Here is a 23,585-nt window from a genome sequence, read left to right on the forward strand (position 1 = left end):
TACAGACTATAAACCTGATGGGCTGATGCTATAATGGTTCCTATTATCATGGTTGAATTGGTTATATATTCATGAATGTGACATTTGCACAACAAATACAAGTGCGCTGAATGTATGGAATCGGCAGGTTAGATGGGTGCCTGTATGTGAGGCTTTCATCTCATTGTTTTCTGCCTCTAGCAAACATAACCTTTAAAGCGCCGCACGCTCTCCCCAGACTGGTAAGCCAGGGAAATAAGAGGCAGCGCTGATTAAACGGCGACATTAAGGACAATGGGGAAACTTAATAACAGCTTCACTTTACTTAAACTGCAGGTTTGAGGCTAATTGTAAAAAAAAAAACAACAACTCTGGATGAAGAAGAAGAAGAGGTCGTGTCATGCACAAAAGGAGAATCTTTCATCTGTTCAAAGAGCTCGATTGGCCCCGTTGTCTTTGAAATAAAAGGTGATTTTTCGGTGGGGTTTGATGTATTTAGTAGAGCGGCCGCTACAAAGACCGCTAATCAAAAGCGTCCAATTAACTATCTAAATCTACATGTAAAGAGGATTTGTAAAAGGTACAAAGAGTAGACCTGCAATACTTCATGTCACCTGCGGGGGTGCTGTAGGAAACTTGAGCATCCACTATGCTGTTTATGTCAATATCTGCATTGGGTTTTTTAAGGAAATATTTAGCTGCCTGCCAGGTGTGTTATGGACTGGAACCATAAATATAAGAGGACTCTAAACTAAAAGGAGTTGTCTATGATGAGACAACTTTTGCTACTCTTATTTTGATAGGACCCTGTTGACCCTCCTCAGCCACTGATTGGGTGAGCAGCAATTCCAGCCATTTCCTGTGTCGAGAGAAGACCAAGAAGTGGAGATCAATGGCTACAAAGTGAGCACTGGAATGACAACGGGGAGGGTTGGGGGATGGGTAAGGTCCTCTGGGCAACCCCTTTAGGCATAAACCCAAAAATATACATTAAAGTAGACCTGTCAGCAGTGTGTGAACTAATAGCATGGTGCAATATGACTTGCTGCCCTGGCGTTATGAATGTCTTTCTCGTGGAAATTGACGCTTCCAGAGCTGAGATAATTCGATTTTAAAGTATATGCAAATTAGCTCCAAAAGCCCAGCAAGGTCCATCCTCTTCACCGAATAGTAATGCTACCATTACTGGGCATGCAACAGGTGGCGGTTGCAATGCAGCTGTCAATGAAACTTGTAAAGGTGTTCACAAATAGGACAGGGCTGTTATATAATCAAAGGGCTGAAACTTGCTGGGCTCCTGCAGCCTAGGGGAGCACCACATGGGCTTTTGGAGCTAATTTCGACATGAATTAAAGCACACTTATCACTGGATATGGATATAGCTTTTCCAATTTTTTAGGTGTGCACTACCTTGGTGATGAACAATGGTCAAAGATGAAGCGCTTCTGAAATAATTACATCATCCAAGTCTGATGATGAAGACAAGCACACAAAATATGAGAGACGTCAATGCTTATGCACATACCTCAAATCCCAAAGGTCTTCCCACATTATCTTTGGAGGATTTCCATGTCACAAGGATTTCTGATGAAGAAAGGCCCGAAGCTTTGACATCTGTGGGCGCCATGCTGGGTTCTGCAGATAGGAATGGAGATACATGATATAGAGCTGCACTATGTTACCTACAAATGGGTTATCCAGGATGAAAAATTTTAAAAAATCAGTTTTCCTCCCCCCAGAAACAGCACCATGCTTGTTCTCAGGTTGTCTGTTGTATTGCAGCTCAGTTCCATTGAAGTAAATGGAGCCATCCATGTGATACCATCTATGTTTAGCCAACCATTTACAATATCTCTTGTTTTGATTGAAAGGTTCTCTTAGGATAGCATCATACGTACCGGATCCGCAGCAGATTTCGTGCTGCAAGCTGCGAATCCATGTAGTGTGAAGTTTAATAGGGTTCCGCTGCGAAGTATGTAACCCGGCCCCTTTAACCCCCCGCGGCCCGGAGCATACATAACCTGCTCGGCGCCTCGGCTGCATGTGGGGCTCCCGACTCCCGTTGGTACCCATCAGCCAATCAGTGCATGGGCAGCACTGATTGGCTGATGGGGACCTACGGGAGCCTCACATGGAGCCGCGGCGCCGAGCAGGTTATGTATGCTCCGGGCCGCGGGGTTAAAGGGGCCGGGTTACATACTCGCAGCGGAATGAAAGTAGGGTATGTAACCCTATTAAACTTCACACTACATGGATTCGCAGACTTGCAAACTCGCAGCGCGAAATACGCTGTGGATCCGGTACGTGTGAAGCTACCCTTAAAGGGAATTTCCACTAAGATTTGATACTGACTTTACTTGAAGTAATCATAAACAAACAAACAAAAAAACAACAGCCAACACCAGTGCAGAATAGGGAGCACAGCTCTGGAGTATAATAAAGGATGTTACTTAGGATCAGTACAGGATAAGTAATGTAATGTATGTACACAGTGACCCCACCAGCAGAATAATGAGTGCAGCTCTGCAGTATAACACTTGTGGTGTGATATATTTACGCAAGTTACAAAACCGTTTATTTAGATCAATTTTATATGAATGCTGTAAAATTCATCGCCATAATGCAGGTAGCATTTTTAGACAGATATTGTACTTGGCAAGCAGGAAACCATATGCTACTCGATTTCGTCTTCATCATTTATCATTTTATGCCCCTTGTGCTATATTTCACTTTAAAGAGAAAAAATAGTATTGATAAAATACTCGCCATTAACACTTTTTTTTCATTAGAAAAGATGTATTTATGAAGCTGTCATTCAGGCTGACTATCTGGGTGAATGCAGGAATCTAAATCACTTCACAAAGTTAATAACCGCTGCTATTAACACCTGCCGCGTAAACTAGCAGACAATTACTGTTAAAAATCAATCAGCAGACAGTGGTAAAAATAGATTTTTTTTCACAGGTTACATAGAAAAACAAGCGTCTATTTTGTAGGTTGCGAAACTCGGCAGGAGAACAAAAAAGGGAAAAAAAACTAAAACTTTTATCACCTTACTCTAATTTATTATAACATACAGTGGTACCTTGGTTTAAGAGTAACTTGGATTAAGAATGTTTTGCAAGAAGAGATCACAGTTTTTCAAAATTGTAACTTGGTTTAAGAGGCCCCTGTACTTAGTGGGAGTGGGGGAGGGGCATGGTCTGTATAGCAGGGTCTACAGTACTGTACTCTGACCCAGGAGGTCTCCCTCACCTTCCAAATCATGGAAGATCCATTTAAGGCTGGGGCTTGCATCAGGGGACAGGACTGTGGAGGTAATCTCTGCATAGCTGTAACCCCTCTCTCCCCGGTCAGAGAGTGCTGCATTTATGTCCCCACATCTGTCCTGCTCATTCCTTTATGCTCCCTGAAGTCTCTGTCAGCTCTTGTGTTTCCCATCCTCTCCATTCCTGCTATAATGTGCCTGCACTTACACTCAGCTATACACACTGCTGCTATAATGTGCCTGCACTTACACTCAGCTATACACACTGCCACTATAATGTGCCTGAACTCACACTCAGCTATACACATTGCTGCTATAATGTGCTTGCACTTACACTCAGCCATTAACATTGCTGTATAGAAAAGTTTCTGTCACTGTCCTCCTGCACAGCTATGTGATTATCACTTCCTGATTGGTCCATACTGAATAAACCCCCCTTCCCTACTGCTGTCATGTGACCACACAGACCTCTGACAGCAGCCCTGCCTCTCTATTCTAGCCTGTTGTACAACGCTACTGCATTGTGGGGATCACTGCTGCTGTGTTATCAGGTGTATACAGTTACTATACATTATACTCCACATGCTGATTGCTATACTGTACAGTAACTTATAATATCACATATTCAGCTGTTTCAAAATGTTTGTTCATCTGTTCTACATGTTATTCAGAATTAAAAAAAAAAAATCATTATTTTTGGGGGTGTGGAACCAATTGTCTGCATATCTATGATTTCATGTGGGAAACTTTGCTTTGGTTTAAGAGTGATTTTGATTACAAGCGCAGTCCCGGAACAAATTATGCCCGTAATCCAAGGTACCACTGTATTTCTAATTTAAGTGAATTGTTTTTCTATTTAAAACTTTAGTATGGAGAAGTTTCGCAGTAAAATCCGCTGCGAATCCCGGTACTGTCAGTTTGTATGGGTTTACATACCACTACGAGTATATAAACCCCCTGTGGCCTGGTGAATACCTTACCAGTCCACGCTCCGGCCTGCCTTTGTGGCTCCCGGCTGCCGTGATGGGACAGGGCACTGATTGGCTGAGCGGTATGTCAGGGAGCCACAGAAGCAGGCCAGAGCGTGGATAGGTACAGTTTTGACCGGGCAGCAGTGGGTTAAGGAAGACGGGGTTTACAATCTGATACAAACTGACAGTACCGGGAATCGTAGCGGATTTCCGCTGCGTTTGCAGTACGTGTGAACCCACCCTAAAGGTACTCCAGAGGGGAAAAAAGTTGGTAAATCAACTGGTGTCAGAAAGTTATACAGGTTTGTAAACGACTTAAAAAATATTTAAAAATCGTCAATCTTCCAATACTTATCAGCTGCTGTATGACCTGCAGGAAGTGGTGTATTCTTCAGTAGAAAATCCCCATAGAAAACCTCTCCTGCTTTAGACAGTTCCTTACATGGACAGGGGTGGCAGCAGAGAGCATTTTGTCAGACCAGAAAGAATATACCACTTTGTCCAGGACATACAGCAGCTGATGAGTATTGCAACTCTGGAGTACATTCTACAGTACAATGCAAGAGCATGGAATCCTGACAATAGCTGGACTACCTGCTCCTGTTCTCTAAGCCCCCCTTCTCCCTATGTAGGCATTCTCCCTGGTGGTAAGCCACCCCAATTTCCCCCACAGCCGCTTGTGGCCAAAGAGATAATGCTGCTAATAGCCACAAGAGCATTGGCAGAACGGGGAGCCTGAGGCTCCCCCCTCTGTCAGTGACACAGTGCTGCATTAAACAAAATGGGAAAATTGAATTCTATATGCCCGACCCTTCTCTCTTTAACATCTGCCATTGGGAAAAGTAGGGAAGCCACCATACATATTAGATGGTTGGCCGATCCTGCCAACCATGTTTGGGTTGTGAACAGGTATCTAGTGTTCATGGCCAGTGTAATGCTGCAGACCCATAGATCTTGTTTCAACTGCAATATACCCATAGATTCAATGAAGCATTAAAACGGATGCAAGGTAAGACACAGTCTTTATTGTAGTAGAAGGAATAACAATCATTCTAAGACATACGGAACCCAGTTACTTAGTAATCATATCCCCCCCCCAATTTCCTGTACGTGAACAATCAAGTAGTAGAAAAGAAAACACTTTATCCTTAAATGACCCTACATGTATAAGTTGCTCAACTAAAAGAATCCATTCATTTCAATGACTTTTTCCCCTTACAGAAGCAAAGTTTCTATGGCCTCTAATGTTCTTATAATTGGGAAAGCCATTATGTGCAAATACAACTCATGAAATGAGGACGGAGCTGGAGTTCTCTTCTTCTTCTTCATAAACTACTTTCCATCTGCGGCTGGCAAATACCCCTAGTTCTAAATGATAGAACGTGTCGGGCAGCATTAGTAAGTCATTGACACGTGAAGGCCTCCCAGATCCCACATTGGCATCATCCTTGGCAGCCACTAATCTATTAAACAAATAAATATTCTCACAACGTGAAGGACAATTATGAAAATACTCTTCATGGGCATCCATGGAGAAGAGGCGGCCACCTAAATGAGCTTCTTACTGTGACCGACGGGTTCTTATTTCCATTTCTTTACAAACGTGATTATTACATAGAGGCTTAATGGAAGAATGATTAGATTATGTAGGTTTATGAGTGACCCCTGCAAGGATCGGTTCCAATGAGGTTCCACATATTCAGTATTATTAAAGCCGTTAGGATTAGTATTAGAGTGCTGGTCAAGAGATCAATGAAATGCTCTACCTTCTGGTTATGAATAAATGGAACCTAATTAGTAATTATATTTTTTATTGTTTTTGCTTTTTTTCTACTATTCTGACTTGTGAAGTGTTAACATGTTGTCAAGGTAGGGTCATCTGTGAAACATACAGTATGTTTAAGAAGACCAAATCATGTAGGTGTTGGATGTGTGGTCACATAGGTCCTAATAACAATACCATAGCTGAGGGAGAGAAGTAGGTTAACCCTGTGGGCCATATAGAAAGTAAAAAAGAAGGAATAACTGAGACAAGGATATAAGAAACCAAACTAAATACATCTTGAGTACAGATATGTCCTCCCTTACCCTTCCTTTTGGCTTAGTTTAGATGTGTCCATCCTGACATTTCATTTTGACTCAGTACAGATGTTTCCACCCTTATCTTTCCTCTTGGCTCAATACAAATGTGTCCACCCTTACCCTTCCTCTTGGCTCAGTACAGATGTGACCAACCATAACTTTCTTCTTGGCTCAGTAAACTATAGTACCCACTCGAGTATTGGGCTACTTAAAAAAACTCAATCCTCGAGCAAGTACTGCATGCTGCTCTGGTACTCTGGGTGCCCTGGAGCTTTAGGGTGCCCTGGAGTATTTAACCAGGTGCCGCCCACTCGGCAGAGCGGATGGCACCTGGTTAATCTGACAGTGAAGTTAACCCCCTAGGGGCCAGACTGTCATCTGTTGGGGGAGTGGGATCAAGGATCGCATCAATTGCATTATAGGCGCCAGCTTTGTAACAGTACATTAACTTAAAACAGCTTATTTTAATTTCAGTTTTGATTTTGTAAACGACAAATAGCAAAATTATAACAGAAATATGCTGTGTTATGTACATATAAAGTAAAGAAGCTGGCAGCTAATAATGCAATAGATAATAATAATAATAATAATAATTATTATTATTGTTATTATTATTATTTGTATAGCGCCAACAGATTCCGCAACGCTTATTTAATTATATGAATACAATACAGGTTATATTTATATTAAATTATACAATGAATAAATTAAAACAATAATAAAAGTACAGAATTAGAGACCTGCTCTTGAGAGCATACAGACTAGGATGACTGGCGGTGACACGAGAGGCAACAAGGGCTTTATTTGTCGACGTTTCAGTCATTGTACATAGAATCTCAAAGTGCCTTTAGGTGATTGGGCAAGCCAGTCACAAGCCATTTTCTTAGCTTAGGTAGCAAGTACAAAGTAGATGGCACCGAAGAGGTTATAGAGAGAAAGCAGAAGGGATAGCAGAGAGGGAGACGAGATTAGGAAATGTTATAAGCGCACCTAAAGAGATGAGTTTTCAGGGCACGCTTGAAACTGGGGGTGATGGAAATAAGTCTGAGCTCTTTGGGTAGGAAGTTCCAGAGAACTGGTGCAGCACGAGAGAAGTCTTGGAGGCGGGAGTGAGAGGTTCTGATTATAGAAGAGTTTAGTGTAAGGTCATTAGCAGAACGCAGAGCACGGGAAGGATGGTAGGTGGAGATGAGGGAGGAGATATGTGGAGGAGCAGAGTTGTGGAGAGCTTTATGAGTGAGGAATTTGATCTGTGTTCTGTATTTAATCGATAACCAGTGCAGTGACTGGTACAGGGAGGAAACATCAGTGTAACGGCCCTGGGAAGGCTAGATGGGAAGGCTATAAGGCTATAATGCAATAAATGCGATACCCGATGCTAACAATGGTAAGTATAATTCCACCCCCAACAGAGAACAGTCTGGCCCTCAGGGGCTTAACTTTCAGATTAACCATGTACCCTCCGCTCTGCTGTACCCTCCGCTCTTACCTTTCTTCCTGGCTCAGTACAGATATGTGTCCACCTTTACCTTTCCTCTCGGCTTAGTACAGATGTGTTCCCCCTTACCTTTCCTTTTGGCTCAGTACAAATGTATCCACTCTTACCTTTCCTCTTGGCTCAGTACAGATATATCCACCCTTACCTCTCCTCTTGACTTAGTACAGATGTGGCTACCCTGACCTTTCTTCTTGGCTCAGTACAGATGTGTCCACCCTTACCTTTCCTCTTGTCTCAGTACAGATGTGTCCACCCTTACCTTTCCTCTTGGCTCAGCACAGCACAGATGTGCCAACTGGTCAATTTCTTGTACTTTAAAAGCCATTGAAAAATTGACTGAACAGTCACGACTACATAACTACATGTTTGGTCTATTGAACTTAATGAAGATAGAGGTAAACCTCATGGTATGTTTTCCTGCTTGAAGGCTGATGTATCCTCTGTATGTTGGCTAATTAGTAGCCTAAGGGCATTTTTTGTTTTTAAATAAATGGTACCCAAGTTACCATAATTCAAAACAAGCCGAAGAAATCTTTAAATTCTATACAGTACTCTTTATGTAAAATATGGGGTGCATAGGAAAGGGGATGCATGATCTTAGCATAAGATAAAAAATTCTTAGTGAGTTTCCCTTAAAAGTTCCATCCATACATTCGCCCACACAGGCCTTGTCATCTCCAAAGACATAAAAACTGCAAGAGAGAATCTGTCTTCAACTATCTTGTGACAAGAGCTTTTACAGCATAGACACCATCCAATAATCTCGCTAGTGATGTTTAAATTTTAGATTGCTTTTCTCCCTCATCTCTTCATCATATATATGACCTGAAAGACAGGTTTTTATGTTTAATAAACTGACTGACAGGCTCCAAGGACACAGTCGGAGGGAATACTTTCTTGTTTTTCCCCCCCTTCTTTTGCTCATAGGAACAACTAGAAGAAAGTCTCAGACATAAAATGATTTATGAATAGCTCTATGTCTTTGTGGGAACCCGCTGTATGTTAATATAAAGAAGGGAGGAGAGCGATACTAGTTCACACTATGTTATTAGACAAGAACTGGGACGCTGCCTTCTTCATTAGAAATTTATGATATTTGCAGATTCATCTCATTGAATCCATAAAGTTGTGATTGAACAGCAGGCATAGTGTTTCCTAACTATTAACCCCTCATGGACAGCATAGCATAGAGGGGTCCCTCTGTTTGAGGGGATTGTCTTTGACCCAAAATGAAGAGCAGCCCCTAGATAATGTATAGATGGGTCCTTCATCTTTCCTTTTGGTTTAGTACAGATGTGTCCACCCTTACCTTTCCTCATAGCTCAGAAGAGATATGTCCACCTTTAGTCATTCTATTGGCTTAGTACAGATGTGTCCACTCTTATGTTTCCTCCTGGTTCAGTACAGAGGTGTCCACACTTACCTTTCATCTTGACTTAGTACAGATGTGTCCACCCTTACCTTTCCTCTTGTCTCAGTACAGATGAGTCCACCTTTACCTTTCCCCTTGACTCAGTACAGATATGCCCACCTTTACCTTTCATCCTTAGTACAAACGTGTCCACCCTTACTTTTCCTCTTGGCTCAGTAGAGATGTGTCCACCCTTACCTCTCCTCTTGGCTCAGTACAGATGTGCCAACCCTTACCTTTCCCCTTGGCTCAGTACGGATGTGTCCACCCTTACCTTTCCTCTTTGCATAGTACAGATGTCTCTTCCCTTATCTTCCCTCTTAGCTCAGTATAGATGTGCCGACCCTTATCTTTTCTCTTGACTCATTACAGATATGTCAACCTTTTTTTTGAACCCAGAACCTATGCCACCGTCCTTGACCCTTCTGCCTGTTCTTGACTTCGCCTCTGCTAATCCCTACATACTATATTTGATCTAGCAATGACCTTGACTTCTGACTACATATTCCTTGTGCAACTCACTGATGCCCCCAAGTCCACTAAGCCAACTGCAATCCACAACGGAGCCACACATGTAGGGTAAAAACCTAAATGGTACATAGATGTTGCTTCTGAGCAAAACCCAAAGACTACAATTTACACTTGCAATACACTAGAATAAAACTTTAGCAAAACCCTCCATATGGTCATTTCATGCCACTCACCTTAGGATATGTCAAGCCAAGAGAATTGATAAGGAAGGGCACCTCTGTATATAGCAGTCCAATAAAAGTGGGTTCCAACAAAACCAAAACCTTATCTTGAATATGTGTTGAGCATTCTGCACTCAATTTCAATTGCAGACCACCATAACAGCGGCCCAGGATTTGGCACAACTCAATGGCACCTAATCAAATACCGTAACTCTACGCATGAAGATAACCATTGAAACCACATAACATATTTTTCCCATTAAAAATAATATAAAAAGGTCTATATGAAATGTTAATTGGGCTTCATGCCCAAAATTCCCCCAATCTAAGTTTTTTCCTTTATTTCATAGTATTTTATAATCCTATGTTTCCTTACTGTGTAAATGTGAATGTTTTTGGATTTATGCTCATCCTTATTGGGTGATAATCATTACAATTTATCATGTCAAACCAACAGCATGAGGATGGTGGAGATGTACGGCAAGCTGTTTGATAAATGAAGCCCTCATTGTATCCACGCTGCATAATTGACACTAACATTTGGAGAACCTGTGAGATGAAGTGTCAAGTTACAACAATAGCCGTATTTTGCAGCGAATCTACTTTTTTTCAGGTAAAAGTTGATGTTACTTTAGTTTGTAACTTCTGGGACTGGAAATTATACTGTACAATTGTTTCCTCCAAAGATTTGCACCACTTCATGCACACGGTGAACTATTCGCTATAATGGGCCACTGACCGTGTGTCCTTCAAGAAAGCTAAGTGGACCCAACAGGTTTTCTACTAAGTGGACATAGATGGAAAGCCCATGCAATATACTATCAATATAATAAGCAATTTTACCAACATTTACCTTCTGACATGTCATGTAGTTACAATATAGGATGAAAATTTTCAATATCGATGTCCAACCTTTGGCCGTCCAACTCCCATCATACCAGCCGGGACAGCCGATGCTAAAGCTTGCCTGGGCAGACATGATTGGAATCAGTTTGGGCCACAGCTTGGACACCCATGCTGTAAACATGCTCTTCATACAGTACCTCTGTATACCAACAAATCTTTAAGATGAATAGTAGTAACCAAAAAGTTCACCCCCTATCTCCCATTTAATCATTCATTTACACTTATAAAGTGGATGTTGGCTCAACACAGATTTCTCCTTCACAACTCACCTCCTTCGGCAGAGCAGATGAACACGATGTCACTGAAGGGTCCGTCGCCTTTATTATTGTACACCCCAACTTTAACTTCAAAGGGGGTGAGCGGTGGGGTGCTCTCATCCCTGTAGATAAATTTGGAGGCATCAGAAGAGGTCACCATCTTCTCCTTCCATCCTCTGGTGTCGTTAGGCCTGAAGGCCACAATGTATCCAAATCCTTCACCATTCTGGAATTCTTCTGAGACGGGCTGTAAGAACCATATTCGCGATTAGTATTGTAAATCCGCAAAAGAATCCGACACCATTTAGACATTTTGCAACTTTACTTTCAGCTGCTTCCTTTTGATCTATACTGAATTATTAGATGTTGTTCTGATTTTGTCAAGGCCTTTCTGCAGTAAAGAAATATTAACATGAAGCCAAACTTATGTCCCCCTAGACTTTAGTCAATAGTTGGCCAAACCCACCAAATCTGATAAGAATGGGCAAATCTCTGATGTGTATGATGGTATCCTAACAGATCCTGACTAGGAAGAGAAGGATTAGCATGTTGGATTTCAACTGGCTGACTAGAGATGAGCGACTCTCAAACAAGCTTGGGTTCGTCCAAACCCTCTAGTGAGAATACACAAACCTTCAGTCGTGGTGAACATTCATGGGTATGGGTAGATCCGAAAAAATAGCAATCGACCCAAGATGTCGAGAGCTATTGAAGGTGTATTGGCACCCTTAAAGTTGTTGTCTCATAGGCACTCAGCACCCTCTGCACAAAGCAAGAGAATACTATGGCCACTGCACTAAAAAGGTAACATTTAAATGAATAGCCGATAGAGATGAGCGCAACTGGAGCACTTGACTACCAGTGGCTAGAGAAGTCGGATGTAGCCCTAGTGAGTCTAGGAAAATATGGATACAGCCTATGGCCTATGGCTGTGGCCCTTTTTTCCTGGACTTCTTAGGGCTGCATCTAACTTTTTCAGACAAGTAATCAAATATCGAATGATCAGACTCGAGCATACTCCAGTTGCCCTCATCTCTAATAGCCACCCATGTAAATACCTGGACAGCTCCATTTTGGCTCACATGGAGAGGGGGTTGCAAACATGGGGACTTCCTTCTATATAACATAAAAGCCATAAAAGACCAAATTTAGGACATAATGTACAGTATAGGACTGTCTCAACCATACTGATCTAGTCATGGAAAATAAAGAACGCTCACATACCTCCCATGTTATCACCAGTTCATGGCGTCTTCCGCTGCCCCCACTGACATTCGCTGGGGGAGTTTTTGGCACTAAGAGAAAAGAACATAATAAAAAACATAATAATTAATAAAGTTTTCTCTCTTTTTGCATTACATTATGATATCAGATGATATTTATTCCATGTTGGTGAAAATTTTTTTATTCCATGCTGGTAAAAAAACAAACAAACACCTAGCACTAGAGGTGAGCCAATCCGTCAGTATTTGATTCCCGGTGGCTGGAGAATATGGATGCAACCCTAGGGAGCATGGACGGCAGTTTGGCCATATGTATAACGTTAATTTAAACATAGAAAACTTTAAATAAATAGAATAAAGTGAGTATAGAGCAAAACCGCTTGTGGTCACAACCCCTGTTTATTTCTTAAAAACATTTTTTTCATGACAGCCTCTTAGCGCTGATCTTCCCCTGATTGGATTGGCATTATGGGGGCGGGGCAGTGCAGTACACCACTTCCTGCAGAACATACAGCAGATTTATCTAACCTGTTCATAGTTCTTCTTTAAAGAGAGAGAAAAATAGAGCAAAATACAAAATAAACTCCCCCTATAATGCACTGTACTTGGGCAGACGACAGCAACTGGGTGCAAAGAGTGGAAATGGAGCAAGGCTAAGGTAGTACTGTCTGTTCTCAGTCCATGGCAGCCATTGGACTGAGAACAGACAGTGTCCGCAGGCTCCAGGTGCATCCTCTACTTTATGGCATATGGTGCAGTCGTCTTTACAAAGTTCATCAAACAAGACACAAAAGTGTTCTCTCAGGGCGCTGCGGCTCATGATCTCTAAAAAAAAAAAAACTGAAAAACCGAACATTTGAACCATGAGAAACATAAAAATGTAGAAAAACCTTGCAGACAGATGTAGCCTCAAGCTGAGGTCTTCATCAGACATAGAACAATAAAGGCGCATACGGCAATACTTATTGTTTGTATCCTTGGCATACACCAATATAAACAAAGAGTACAGGAACCCAGATAGTACTACGAAGCAAGTCAATGAGAAACGTACTAAATCCCCAAAGGAAATCCATGTTTATTATATATAAGCATATGAATAAATAGATAACACCTTAAGGCCGTATTCACACGGCGTATGACATCGGCCGTTCTGTGACCCGGCTGTGTCCAAGAACGGCCGGTGTCAGTGAAGATCATCATTTGTGCTGAATTGGGATACAAAACTTAAAGGGGTTGTTTGTAAAAAAAAAATAATAAAAAATTGTGAACAACCCCTTTAAAGTGTTTATTCCAAGATGGCAGGTTATGCTCTATAGGAGGCTGATTGACTGAAATTGATCTGTACAGAATCACAGTGACGGGAGATAGCAGTAGAGAGAGAAGACAATAGGACATAAGTCTTCCCCCCATCTTGAGGATTGATATTTGCACAGGTCCCAGAGGTCACTGAGCGAGCTACAAGATGTTGAGGAGGCATGCCATAAAACTCATGTTCCAGTATTCAGATCTAATCATTAAAATGATGCATACCTTTTAAGTAGATGAGATGAACAAAATGAGCAAGCTGGGCTGATGTTCAGGTTCTTGCAAACCCGAAGCATCGGCATTTGAATCACTTTGTCTTCCTGGCCCATTGGGAAGGTGGATACTGGCTGTCTTCACCTTCCCCATGGAGCAGGCAGACTGCGGGATTCAAATGATGATGGTTCTGGTTTGCACAAAGCCAAACCTCGGCCCGGCTCGCTCACCTCTACTTTTAAGCGTAGAACTGTGCCATGTAGCCTTAAATCAATGACCCTTAAAGAGTACCTGTCCTGATGCATGCTTAACCAATTGGCGTGCCCAATGAACCGTTAACCGGTAGATATTAAAGGGTATGGCCAACTAACTAGACTTGTTCCCAACCGAAAATGAGAACTTGGGGTGCCTTATAAAATTATTATCGAGCTAACTAGCGAATACCGATCACACTAAGGAACACATAACTGTAACTGCACTACGAAAGTATAGTCAGGCGGAGTCCACACCAGCATTTCACTTCCATGTTTTTGTGCTATATAAAACTAAAGAAAAGTAGCTCAGGATCTGCTACACACCATTAGCACCTTTAGGAAGTTTATAACAGGATAACGGGTTCTGCTGTGGTGGTCGATGTGTTGACATTGAGATGGTGTCTCTCTCTCTCTTGGGTGACTGGACTAAAGAAACCAAAGGAGACACTCTCTATAACATCACTTAAGGATCCAGATACCATAGACTGGTGATAGTGCTTACTTTGGTGAGGACATGGAGTCTTCTAGAGTTGTTTTTGTTGCCTAATCCCAAAGCCATCAGACTATCTGAACCAAAAGAGCAGGGAAGATTTGGACTTAAAGAGTACCTTTTATGTAAAATAACTGTTTAAATGTCACAGAGACATAGAAGAACAATGGAGTTCAACAGCACCCTGTGGTGTACAAAAAGTTCTAAGCTTTTATTGCGTAACTAAGTATACAGCAGCACCGTTTCAATCTAGATGGTCATTCTCGCGCATTCTTGATTAAGCCCATCTATTTTGAAACGTTGCTGCCGTATACTCAGTTACGCAATAAAAGCTTAGAACTTTTTGTACACCACTAGATGCTGTTGGACTCCTCTGAGAAGTAGACATTTGAGATTGCTTCCATAACTCATTTTGTAGCAAGTGCTGAGAGGGGGAGTTTAAAAGAAATAACCTGATGCAAATCTTAAAAGTCTAAACACACAGGGGGCATATCTTTGGCCTAGGATATTTTACAACCCAGGGTATACTCTAGTCTAGGCTATTTTACACCCCGGGTTTAGTTTGGCCTAGGCTATTTTAAACCCCAGGGTATAGTCTGGCCTAAGACAAACTATACCCGGGTATAATCTGGGTGGGGGTTAATCTGGCCGCTAGAACAAACCCCAGCCACTTTCTAGTCTGAGCGGGAACGTGGGTTGTGATGTGTGAGGTTTGCTCAGCCAGTCGGCGTCCATAGTGGGGTCCTGCCCTGGCCGCTGACTGGCTGAGTGGACGTTACAGATCACGACCCTCAGGCCAGGAAGCAGCTGGAGACCTGGGGACTGAAGCAGCAGTATCTGGCCACCAGCGCTGGAGCGGGGGAGGAAAGAGCAGGTTATTTATTCTATTCTCCCCCTCCCCAGCACTTGCTAAAAAAAATGGGTCTGGCTGGACTTCTCCTTTAAATACAGAGAGTTCAGAGAAGTTTTCCGAACCCGGACCTAAACTTGAAGTTCTTTCATCTCTACCCGGGAGTAAAGTGCAATACGGAGTGCTTCTCCCATCTCATTCTTCTAATGAGTGGAGGTCCCAGCAGCCCCTACTTTTCCAAACTTAACCCTTTGAGGACCAGGCCCAAAATGACCCAGTGGACCGCGCAAATTTTGATCTTAGTGTTTCCGTTTTTCCCTCCTCCCCTTCTAAGAGCTCCAGCACTCTCAGTTTTCTATCTACAAGCCATGTAAGTGCTTGTTTTTTACAGGAATAGTTGTACTGTGTAATGGCGTCATTCATTTTACCATAACATGTATGATGGAATCCCAAATCTATTATTTATGAAGATATAAATAGGTGAAATCGTAAGAAAGAATGCAATATGGTAACGTTTGGGGGGTTCCTGTGTCTACGTAATGCACTATATGGTAACAGCGACATGATACTATTATTCTATAGGTCAGTCCGAACACAACCATATGCAGGTTACACAGATTCTCTAATGTTATATATATATTTTTTTATGAAATCCTTTTTTTTTGGCAATTAAATATTAATAAAATGGGCCTATTGTGACGCTTATAACGGTTTTATTTTTTCACCTATGGGGCTGTATGGGGTGTCATTTTTTCCGCCATGATCTCTAGTTTTTATTAATACCATATTTGTGAAGATCGGACGTTTTGATCACTTTTTATTGATTTTTTTAAATATATAATGTAACATAAAATCGGTAATCTGCGCACTTTTTCCCCTCTTTTCGTGTACGACGTTTACCGGTCGCAATGACGCTTGTTATATTTTAATAGATCGGACAATTACGCACGCTATGGTATATTATATGTTTATCTATTTATTCATATTTATATGTTTTATTTATATAATGGGAAAGGGGGGTGATTTAGACTTTTATTGGGGGAGGGGCTTTGGGGTAGTGTGTTAGTGTTTTGAACTTTTTTTTTTTTACACATTTGAAGTCCCTTTGGGGGACTTGTACATACATTACTTTGATTTATACACTGATGAATGCTATGCCATAGGCATAGCATTGATCAGTGTTATCGGCGATCTGCTCATTGAGCCTGCCTGTGCAGGCTTAGAGTAGCAGATCGCCGATCGGACCGCACGGAGGAAGGTAAGAGACCTCCAGCAGTCCGTTTCAACGATCGGGACCCCCGCAGTCACACTGCGGGGGTCCCGATCGGTAAGTGACAGGGGACTCCCCCTGTCACTTACACTTAAACGCTGCGGTCGCGCCGCGATCGCGGCGTTTAAGTGGTTAATGACACGCAGCAGCGCGATCGCTGCAGCGTGTCATTACCGGTGAGGTCCCGGCTGCTCACTGCAGCCGGCCCCCACCTCCTATGCAGCGCGCTCCGCTCCGGAGCGCGCTTCATAGCGGGAATAACACCCATGACGTAAGGTTACGTCATGGGTCGTCTGGGGACAGACTTCCATGACGTAACCCTACGTCCAGGGTCGTCTAGGGGTTAAAGAGTCACTGTCGTGAATTTTTTTTTGCAGAAATCAATAGTACAGGCGATTATAAGAAACTTTGTAATTGGGTTTCTTAGCTGAAAAATGAATTTTTATAATGAAAAAGCAGTTTGAAGCTCTCCCCCCGTCTTCATGGTTCTCTATGGAGAGAGGGAAATGAGACACCAAAACAGGACAACAAAGAGTTAATTAAAAGCTACATTACCCGGCTCTCTCCTCTGATGTCACCACTGACCTATCTGACCTCTGAATAGCTCCCCTGGGGTGTAATCCTTTGTTCTCTGCTCTTTGCTGCCATTTCTCATTTGTCTCTCCTCCCCCCTCCCCTCTCCATAGCACAGACAGGATCTGTCTGATTGAGATTTCCTGATTCTGAGCAGTGGATGACAGAAAGGAGAAGAGGGGGGGCCTGGGAAAAGTCTTTTTAAATGCAGATAATAGCATATTTGCCTAATAAACCCAATTACAAAGTTTCTTAAAATCGCCTGGACTATTGATTTCTGCTAAAAATTTTTTTACGACAGTGACACTTTAAGCTATGTCAAACCTTTCTTTAAGTGACGGTGCCCAAGAATAAGAAGAACTATTTGCCAAAAATGACAGTGATGTTAGAGAAGATAAAGTTTTTCTTTTGAGCGTCGCATAGATAACCTTGGCACTAAGGATAGATTGACAGAACATCATTTCTCTAACACAAACAGAAGTTTTTTTTTTTTTTTACATACATACATACATAAAAGCTTATATAAAAGGATTCAGCTAAACACAGGTATCAAGCATGGTTGGTGTAAACATTTCGTTGGGGCTTTGTATAGAAATCGAAAGAACATACTGCATATTTTGAACGCAAGATTTTATTTGAATAGACAAAAACTAACTTGTCTTGTTCTCCCTTTTGTTACCAAGGTGGGTGACGTATGCAAAGACCTTGTACTTCGCTGTCTCTATCGTCTTGTATAATGCATCTGAAGCATTGCTCCGGAGGTTGCGTACCCAGTGTGACTGACGCTTGTTTAACGCTGCTATACAGGGTGAATAAATTGCGGAACTATAGGAAACATCTGGATAAGTTATGATATCAAAACTTATACCATTTTTGCCTTAATTCTATGATTAGTCAATCTCGAAGGCTTTGGTAGTCCTCAAACCCATGATGTTACCTAATAATAATAATATAAATGCTGTTCTGCCTGATCCAAGCCCAATATTTCCAATTTGGGGTCTTTGGAGTAGGGTCTTAGGCAGTGATGTAAATACCATGGAGGCAGACCACGCAACTGCTACCAGGCCTGTGCAGCAGGATCTTGGAGAACTTAACGTGTGGGACTGCTCCGGCTCATGTGAGCATGGGGGTGTGTGTGTGTACAGGACTCATAGGGCCCCTGCAGTTCCTTGCTTTAGGGCCCCATGAATCCTAGGTACACCCCTGCTATTAGGGTTTTGATAACAACAGTAAGAACACTCAAATCACCTTTAAGGGTTAATCTGTAATAATAATAAAAAAAAAAAACTAAACCCTATAAGCAAGTTTTAAAAATTGCAGATCTAAAGCAATTGAAGATCTAGAGCATATTTTATCCAGACATTTATTACAGTACCATGAATTATTACTTTTGCGGATTAGGTTTTATCCCACAGAACAAATCTCTGCCCATTCAAAAACTGTAAGTGTTGCCTATAATCCAACGTCCTTAAATTAGACACGGGTCCAAGTCTTACCTCCTAGAATAGAGTTCAGCACACAAGTAAATTTTAGCCCATTTACACACTTTTTTTTTTTTTTAGATATTCTTTTCTATGCATTTTCTATACACAGTATGTAAAAAGTTAAGTGAAGTTTGTATCGGGGATGCGGCTTATCATCTTATCCTCAGAATCAAGGTTATCTAATAGATGTGACACAGAATAAAATCCTTCATGTTCTGTAGAGCTCCTGTGCTGTCATTTCAGCAACACCGTATGAAGCCTAATTCTACCTATTCTTAAGTCCAGATCCTCCCGGCTCTTGTGGTTCAGATCATGTAATAAACCGGGGATTACAAGGACGCCCTTTAAGCATTGTCTAGACCAGTATTTCTCAAACTTTTTCTACTGGAGCCTCACCCAACAGACCAAGGCAATGCCTGGGCCTCACCAGACTGACAAAGAGGGTGCCTGGGCCTCACTATCTGTGGTGAAAGTCCATTTAAAAGTGAAATTATTTGAAAATATTGAAATTATTGAAAATAATGCTAGGGCTATCTTTCACCCATCTCTCAAGCTCTATCAACTAATAAAGCAAGTACAAAATAAATTAATACTGTTATTCTAATGGAGATTTTTGCAAACCACAAAAGGACTGCACAGATCAGAGTTACTTTTGTGAAAACAGGCTCTTCAGCTGGGCCTCACCAACAACTAGGGGGCGCCTCACTGGCCTAGACAACAAGAATTTTGATAATGCCCTCACCAAGTGTTATCCTGGACAAAGCTGACTTCCGTAATCTAGGAAAACTTGGGGCTGTTCGCTAAACTATTGTTCATCCGGCACATATCTGGTCCGATCACCCAATTCAGCGTGATCAGCTGAGTGTGCAGGTAAGAGATGGTCAGTAGAGATGAGCACAACCGGAGCATGCTCAAGTCCGATTTTTCACACCAGTGACTGCTGAAGTTGGATGCAGCCATAGGGAGTCGGGGAAAATGTGGATGCAGCCATGCCGAGGATCTGACTGGAACATGCTCATCTCTAGTTGTCAGACTCCTTTGGCAGCAGTTTATCTCGAGGGAGACCAAAAGAATAATCTGGATACTTTTCCACAATTTCTTCTGTATTTTTTAAGATAGCCAGCTGGTTCCACCTAAATCGCCACTTTCTGTGATACCTACGGGGAGTTTACTTTGCTTTTTGAGCTAAGCCATAAGCATGTGAGTTTTAGTGAGGTTCGCTTTAAAAAGTAACCTGTTGGATTTATCCACTAACTTCTTGTTGGCAGAAGAGCCCATATACAGCTACTCTTTCTCTACTGGCTAGATGACTATCCCTCTCTATGCAGGATTAGGATTGTAGAAATGGATATCCTCTCAGCATGGACTGGAGACAGTCCTAGGGTAAAACTTCCTGAACACCAGTACCGTGATCACCGTGAGGAGGGACACACATTGGACTCGTCTAGAATGTACCTTTTTTCCCTCACTTAAATTTATAATGTACAACAAATGTGCGATGTGTCGAAAGGTGGACACTAGAGATGAGCGAAGCAGATGAAAATTTGTTTTGCAAAGTATGTGAATTTTGGGTCATTAAAGGAAGCCTGTCATTCTCTATGGGCGTCGGACTCATCTCTGGTGAGCGCGCGCCAGGCTTCCGACGGGGATTTCTCGGTGGTGGGACGGGGTCCGGGTTCAGGACTTCAAGAGGGAGGTAAGTATAAGGGGCTCCTCCGGGGGGTCGGACGGGCTTCACCCCAGCAGCCGGAGTGACAGGTTTTCTTTAGATTTGCGAATCAGATTCTAACAAATTTCAATAAAACAGCCAAACTATAGTGGCTACAATACTTGGACTATTACAGAAGGGCCAATTTGTCAGGTGCTGAAATGACAGAGAGGTAGGCAGATAATTTTAAGTTTAATTACGTTAAAGGGAAATTATTAGGAGGTTAAAAGTATCATACCTGCTGTCATGTTCGGATAGCACACGAGGAGCTGAGGATGAAGGCACGTTTCTAACCTTCATCCTAGGCACCATTTTCGTGATATTAGGAGTTTAATCCATATGCTAATAAGTCATTTTGGTGCACTGGGGGCAGGACTACCACTCCCAGTGCACTAATCCGCTCCTGGGTGGCCAACCCTTCCTAATGAATATCAACAGAGTGGACTGCCCGGGGCAGATCGGTGCACTGGGGATGGTAGTCTCACCTCTAGTGCACCAAAACAACTTGTTATTATAGGGATTAAACTCCCTATATCACAGAAACGACACAAAGGATGAAGGTAAGAAATTTACCTTTATTCTCATTGCCCCGTGCACTATAGGGGACATATCAGAAGGTCAGGACATCATTGCGGCCAGTGATTGGCTGTGAAGGCAGATACTCTCTGGAGCACTTATATTTGAAGCAGGAAAAAGAGAGAAGACAGGAGGACCAGAAGGAAGCGAACAAGAACTGTGAGGGAGCAGAGGGGGGCCGGGACTTGGTAAGGGAAAAGATAAAATATTCTTAATTTTTTTTTATATTTGCACATATCAAAATTTTGGGGGAAATTTGAACCAAATTTTTTTCCCCCAGATTTGATTCACTTATTTCTTATGTACACATATACTGTATTTAACTGAGAGGGTGTGTGTGTGTGTGTTTGGGGGGGGGGGGGCAAAATATCCTTAAAATCAAAGGGCTCAGCTATGGGTTAATATGGCCCATATTTTAAACATTTTTCTTTTCAGAGTTTTAGCAGAAATTCTCCTGTCGCCAGATCCTGAGACTTTTCTTTAAATTGATGCAAACTCCATAAAACACCAAATAAAATCTGCTTAATAATGAGTCTGGTCCCGAGGCTTGCGGCCCCTATGCCACAAACGGCAGACGCTGTGGATTTTGTACAAATCTCCAGTTCATATCGCTCGGTGTAATGTGTAACTATCAGCGTAATTTATCACCGCATTCATATGGTTATAAAACTTGCATATTGACACATAATTAGTATATTCAGAGTCTTCTGCATATTAATTGTTTGTAATGAGGCACATAAAGAAGACAGCCTTGCTCTAATGACGAGCCGAAACGACACAACATTTCATTCCGCATCGTCTTGTCCTGACAGTTTGGAACAGATGTACAGATGGCGAGTCCAAATAAATGCCCAGAAATGAAAAAGACGGAAAATCTTTGCAATATTGGATGAAACTTGAATTACAATAACTAAGAAATAGAAAAAAACCAGAAAAGGAATGGAAACCCAAATGGTGGAATGGCCAAAACATTGTCTCGGTCCCGTAGATCCCAACATTTAAATCAATGGGAGACTGGAGAAGTCCAGCCGTTTTTTAAAAATTTGGAAGCCGGCAAAGGCAGTAGGAATTTCTCTCTCCCCGACCAGCCTTGGGACCCTTTCCAGACTCTAGGACCTCAGTTGCTGACACATCACAACCTGGCTGATGGATTGGCCACTCTGGCTTGAGGCCAGTCCAGCCGCTCACCTCGGGCAGAGGGAGAGATAAGTTCCTACTGGTTATCAAATTCCTCCCTGCCCCTGCTGGCTGCCAGAATTTAAAAATGGCTGGACTTCTCCTGTAACCAGGTGCCCCCTGCTCAGCAGAGGAGAGGGTCCTGGTTAACCTATATAATTTTTTCATTTTTCTTTTTGTATATTTCGTCCATTAAAGGAATGCTTAAACAAAATTAACAAAAAAATTTAACAAAAAAAATGTAATAGGTTTCTGGAAGACACATTAGAACTCAATTACTGCCATTCCATTCCAATGTGTCACATTTTCACATAAGGTAATGCCATATGTGTTAATACTTGAGATTGAATAGAATTTTTATTAACCCTATTAACCCTAATTTTTATTAACTACGCAGACCCTATGGTATACCCATCATGCGGCCGTAAAGGGTGATCAGAGAGGGCTCCCGGCGTGAGCCCACTCTGCAGCCCGCGGTCCCTGGTTGCTATGTGTAGCCAGGGACCGCGGGTATTAGCCGCTGCGGCCGATCGCCGCGGCCAGCTAATTAACTATTCAAATGCAGCTGTCAAAGCTGACAGCTGCATTTGAATAGTGGTAGTGGCCCCTGTCCCTGGTGTCCAGTGGGGGATCTCCCCCCTGCGATGCGATCGCGGAGGGGAAATCCGTCGGAATGACGCTGATCCCTGCTTGGAAATCCATGTAGATGGTCTTCAGCAGACCATTATAATAGAGCACCAATCTGATGGATCATTGCTCTATTATATACACAGCATTGATCTCAATGGGAGATCAGTGCTGTGTATATAGAAGTCCCTCAGGGGGATCAGTGCTGTGTATATAGAAGTCCCTCAGGGGGATCAGTGCTGTGTATATAGAAGTCCCCCAGGGGGCTTCTAATTACTGTTAGTGAAGAAAAAAATAAAGTGTTTTTATTAATAAAAAAAAACTCTCCCCTAATAAAAGTTTGAATCACCCCCCTTTTCCTATTTTATAAATAACAGATTGCAGCGCAAAAAAAAAAATGACACCTTACACAGCCCCATAGACCAAACAATAAAAGCGTTATAAGGATGGGAATAGAGCGATTTTAAACATATTTAGTTTTTTTTTTAAAGGTTTACATTTCAAGTCATTACAAGTCATCAAATAATATAAAAGTTATACAAGTTACATATCGTTGTAATCGTACTGACTTGAGGAACATAGATAACATGTCAGTGTTCCCATAGGGAGAAAGGCGTAAAAACGAAATAAAAGTAATTGCATCTTTTTTTAAATTTCACTGCACAAATTATTTTTTTTCTGTTTTTTTAGCATAATTTATAGGAAACTTAAGTCTGTATTTGCAAAGTATAATTGGCGTCGCAAACAATTAGGGCTCATGTGGGTCTGTAGG

At 42.0% G+C, this 23,585-nt stretch overlaps 1 protein-coding gene across 5 annotated transcripts in view; it reads right to left on the minus strand.

Annotated features, from left to right (window-relative positions):
• CNTN5 (contactin 5) overlaps positions 1–23,585 on the minus strand; it is a 948,473-nt gene that overhangs the window by 28,233 nt on the left and 896,655 nt on the right. For all 5 annotated transcript variants that reach the window (XM_069969612.1, XM_069969611.1, XM_069969613.1 and 2 more), the window contains 3 exons: positions 12,289–12,359; positions 11,077–11,311; positions 1,505–1,614 (listed from right to left, as the gene is read on the minus strand). In XM_069969612.1, coding sequence (XP_069825713.1) covers positions 1,505–1,614; positions 11,077–11,311; positions 12,289–12,359 — 416 coding nt within the window. The remainder of the gene's footprint in view (positions 1–1,504; positions 1,615–11,076; positions 11,312–12,288; positions 12,360–23,585) is intronic.

The sequence above is a fragment of the Dendropsophus ebraccatus genome, chromosome 5 (genome assembly GCF_027789765.1).
Source record: "Dendropsophus ebraccatus isolate aDenEbr1 chromosome 5, aDenEbr1.pat, whole genome shotgun sequence".
Lineage (NCBI taxonomy): Eukaryota > Metazoa > Chordata > Amphibia > Anura > Hylidae > Dendropsophus > Dendropsophus ebraccatus.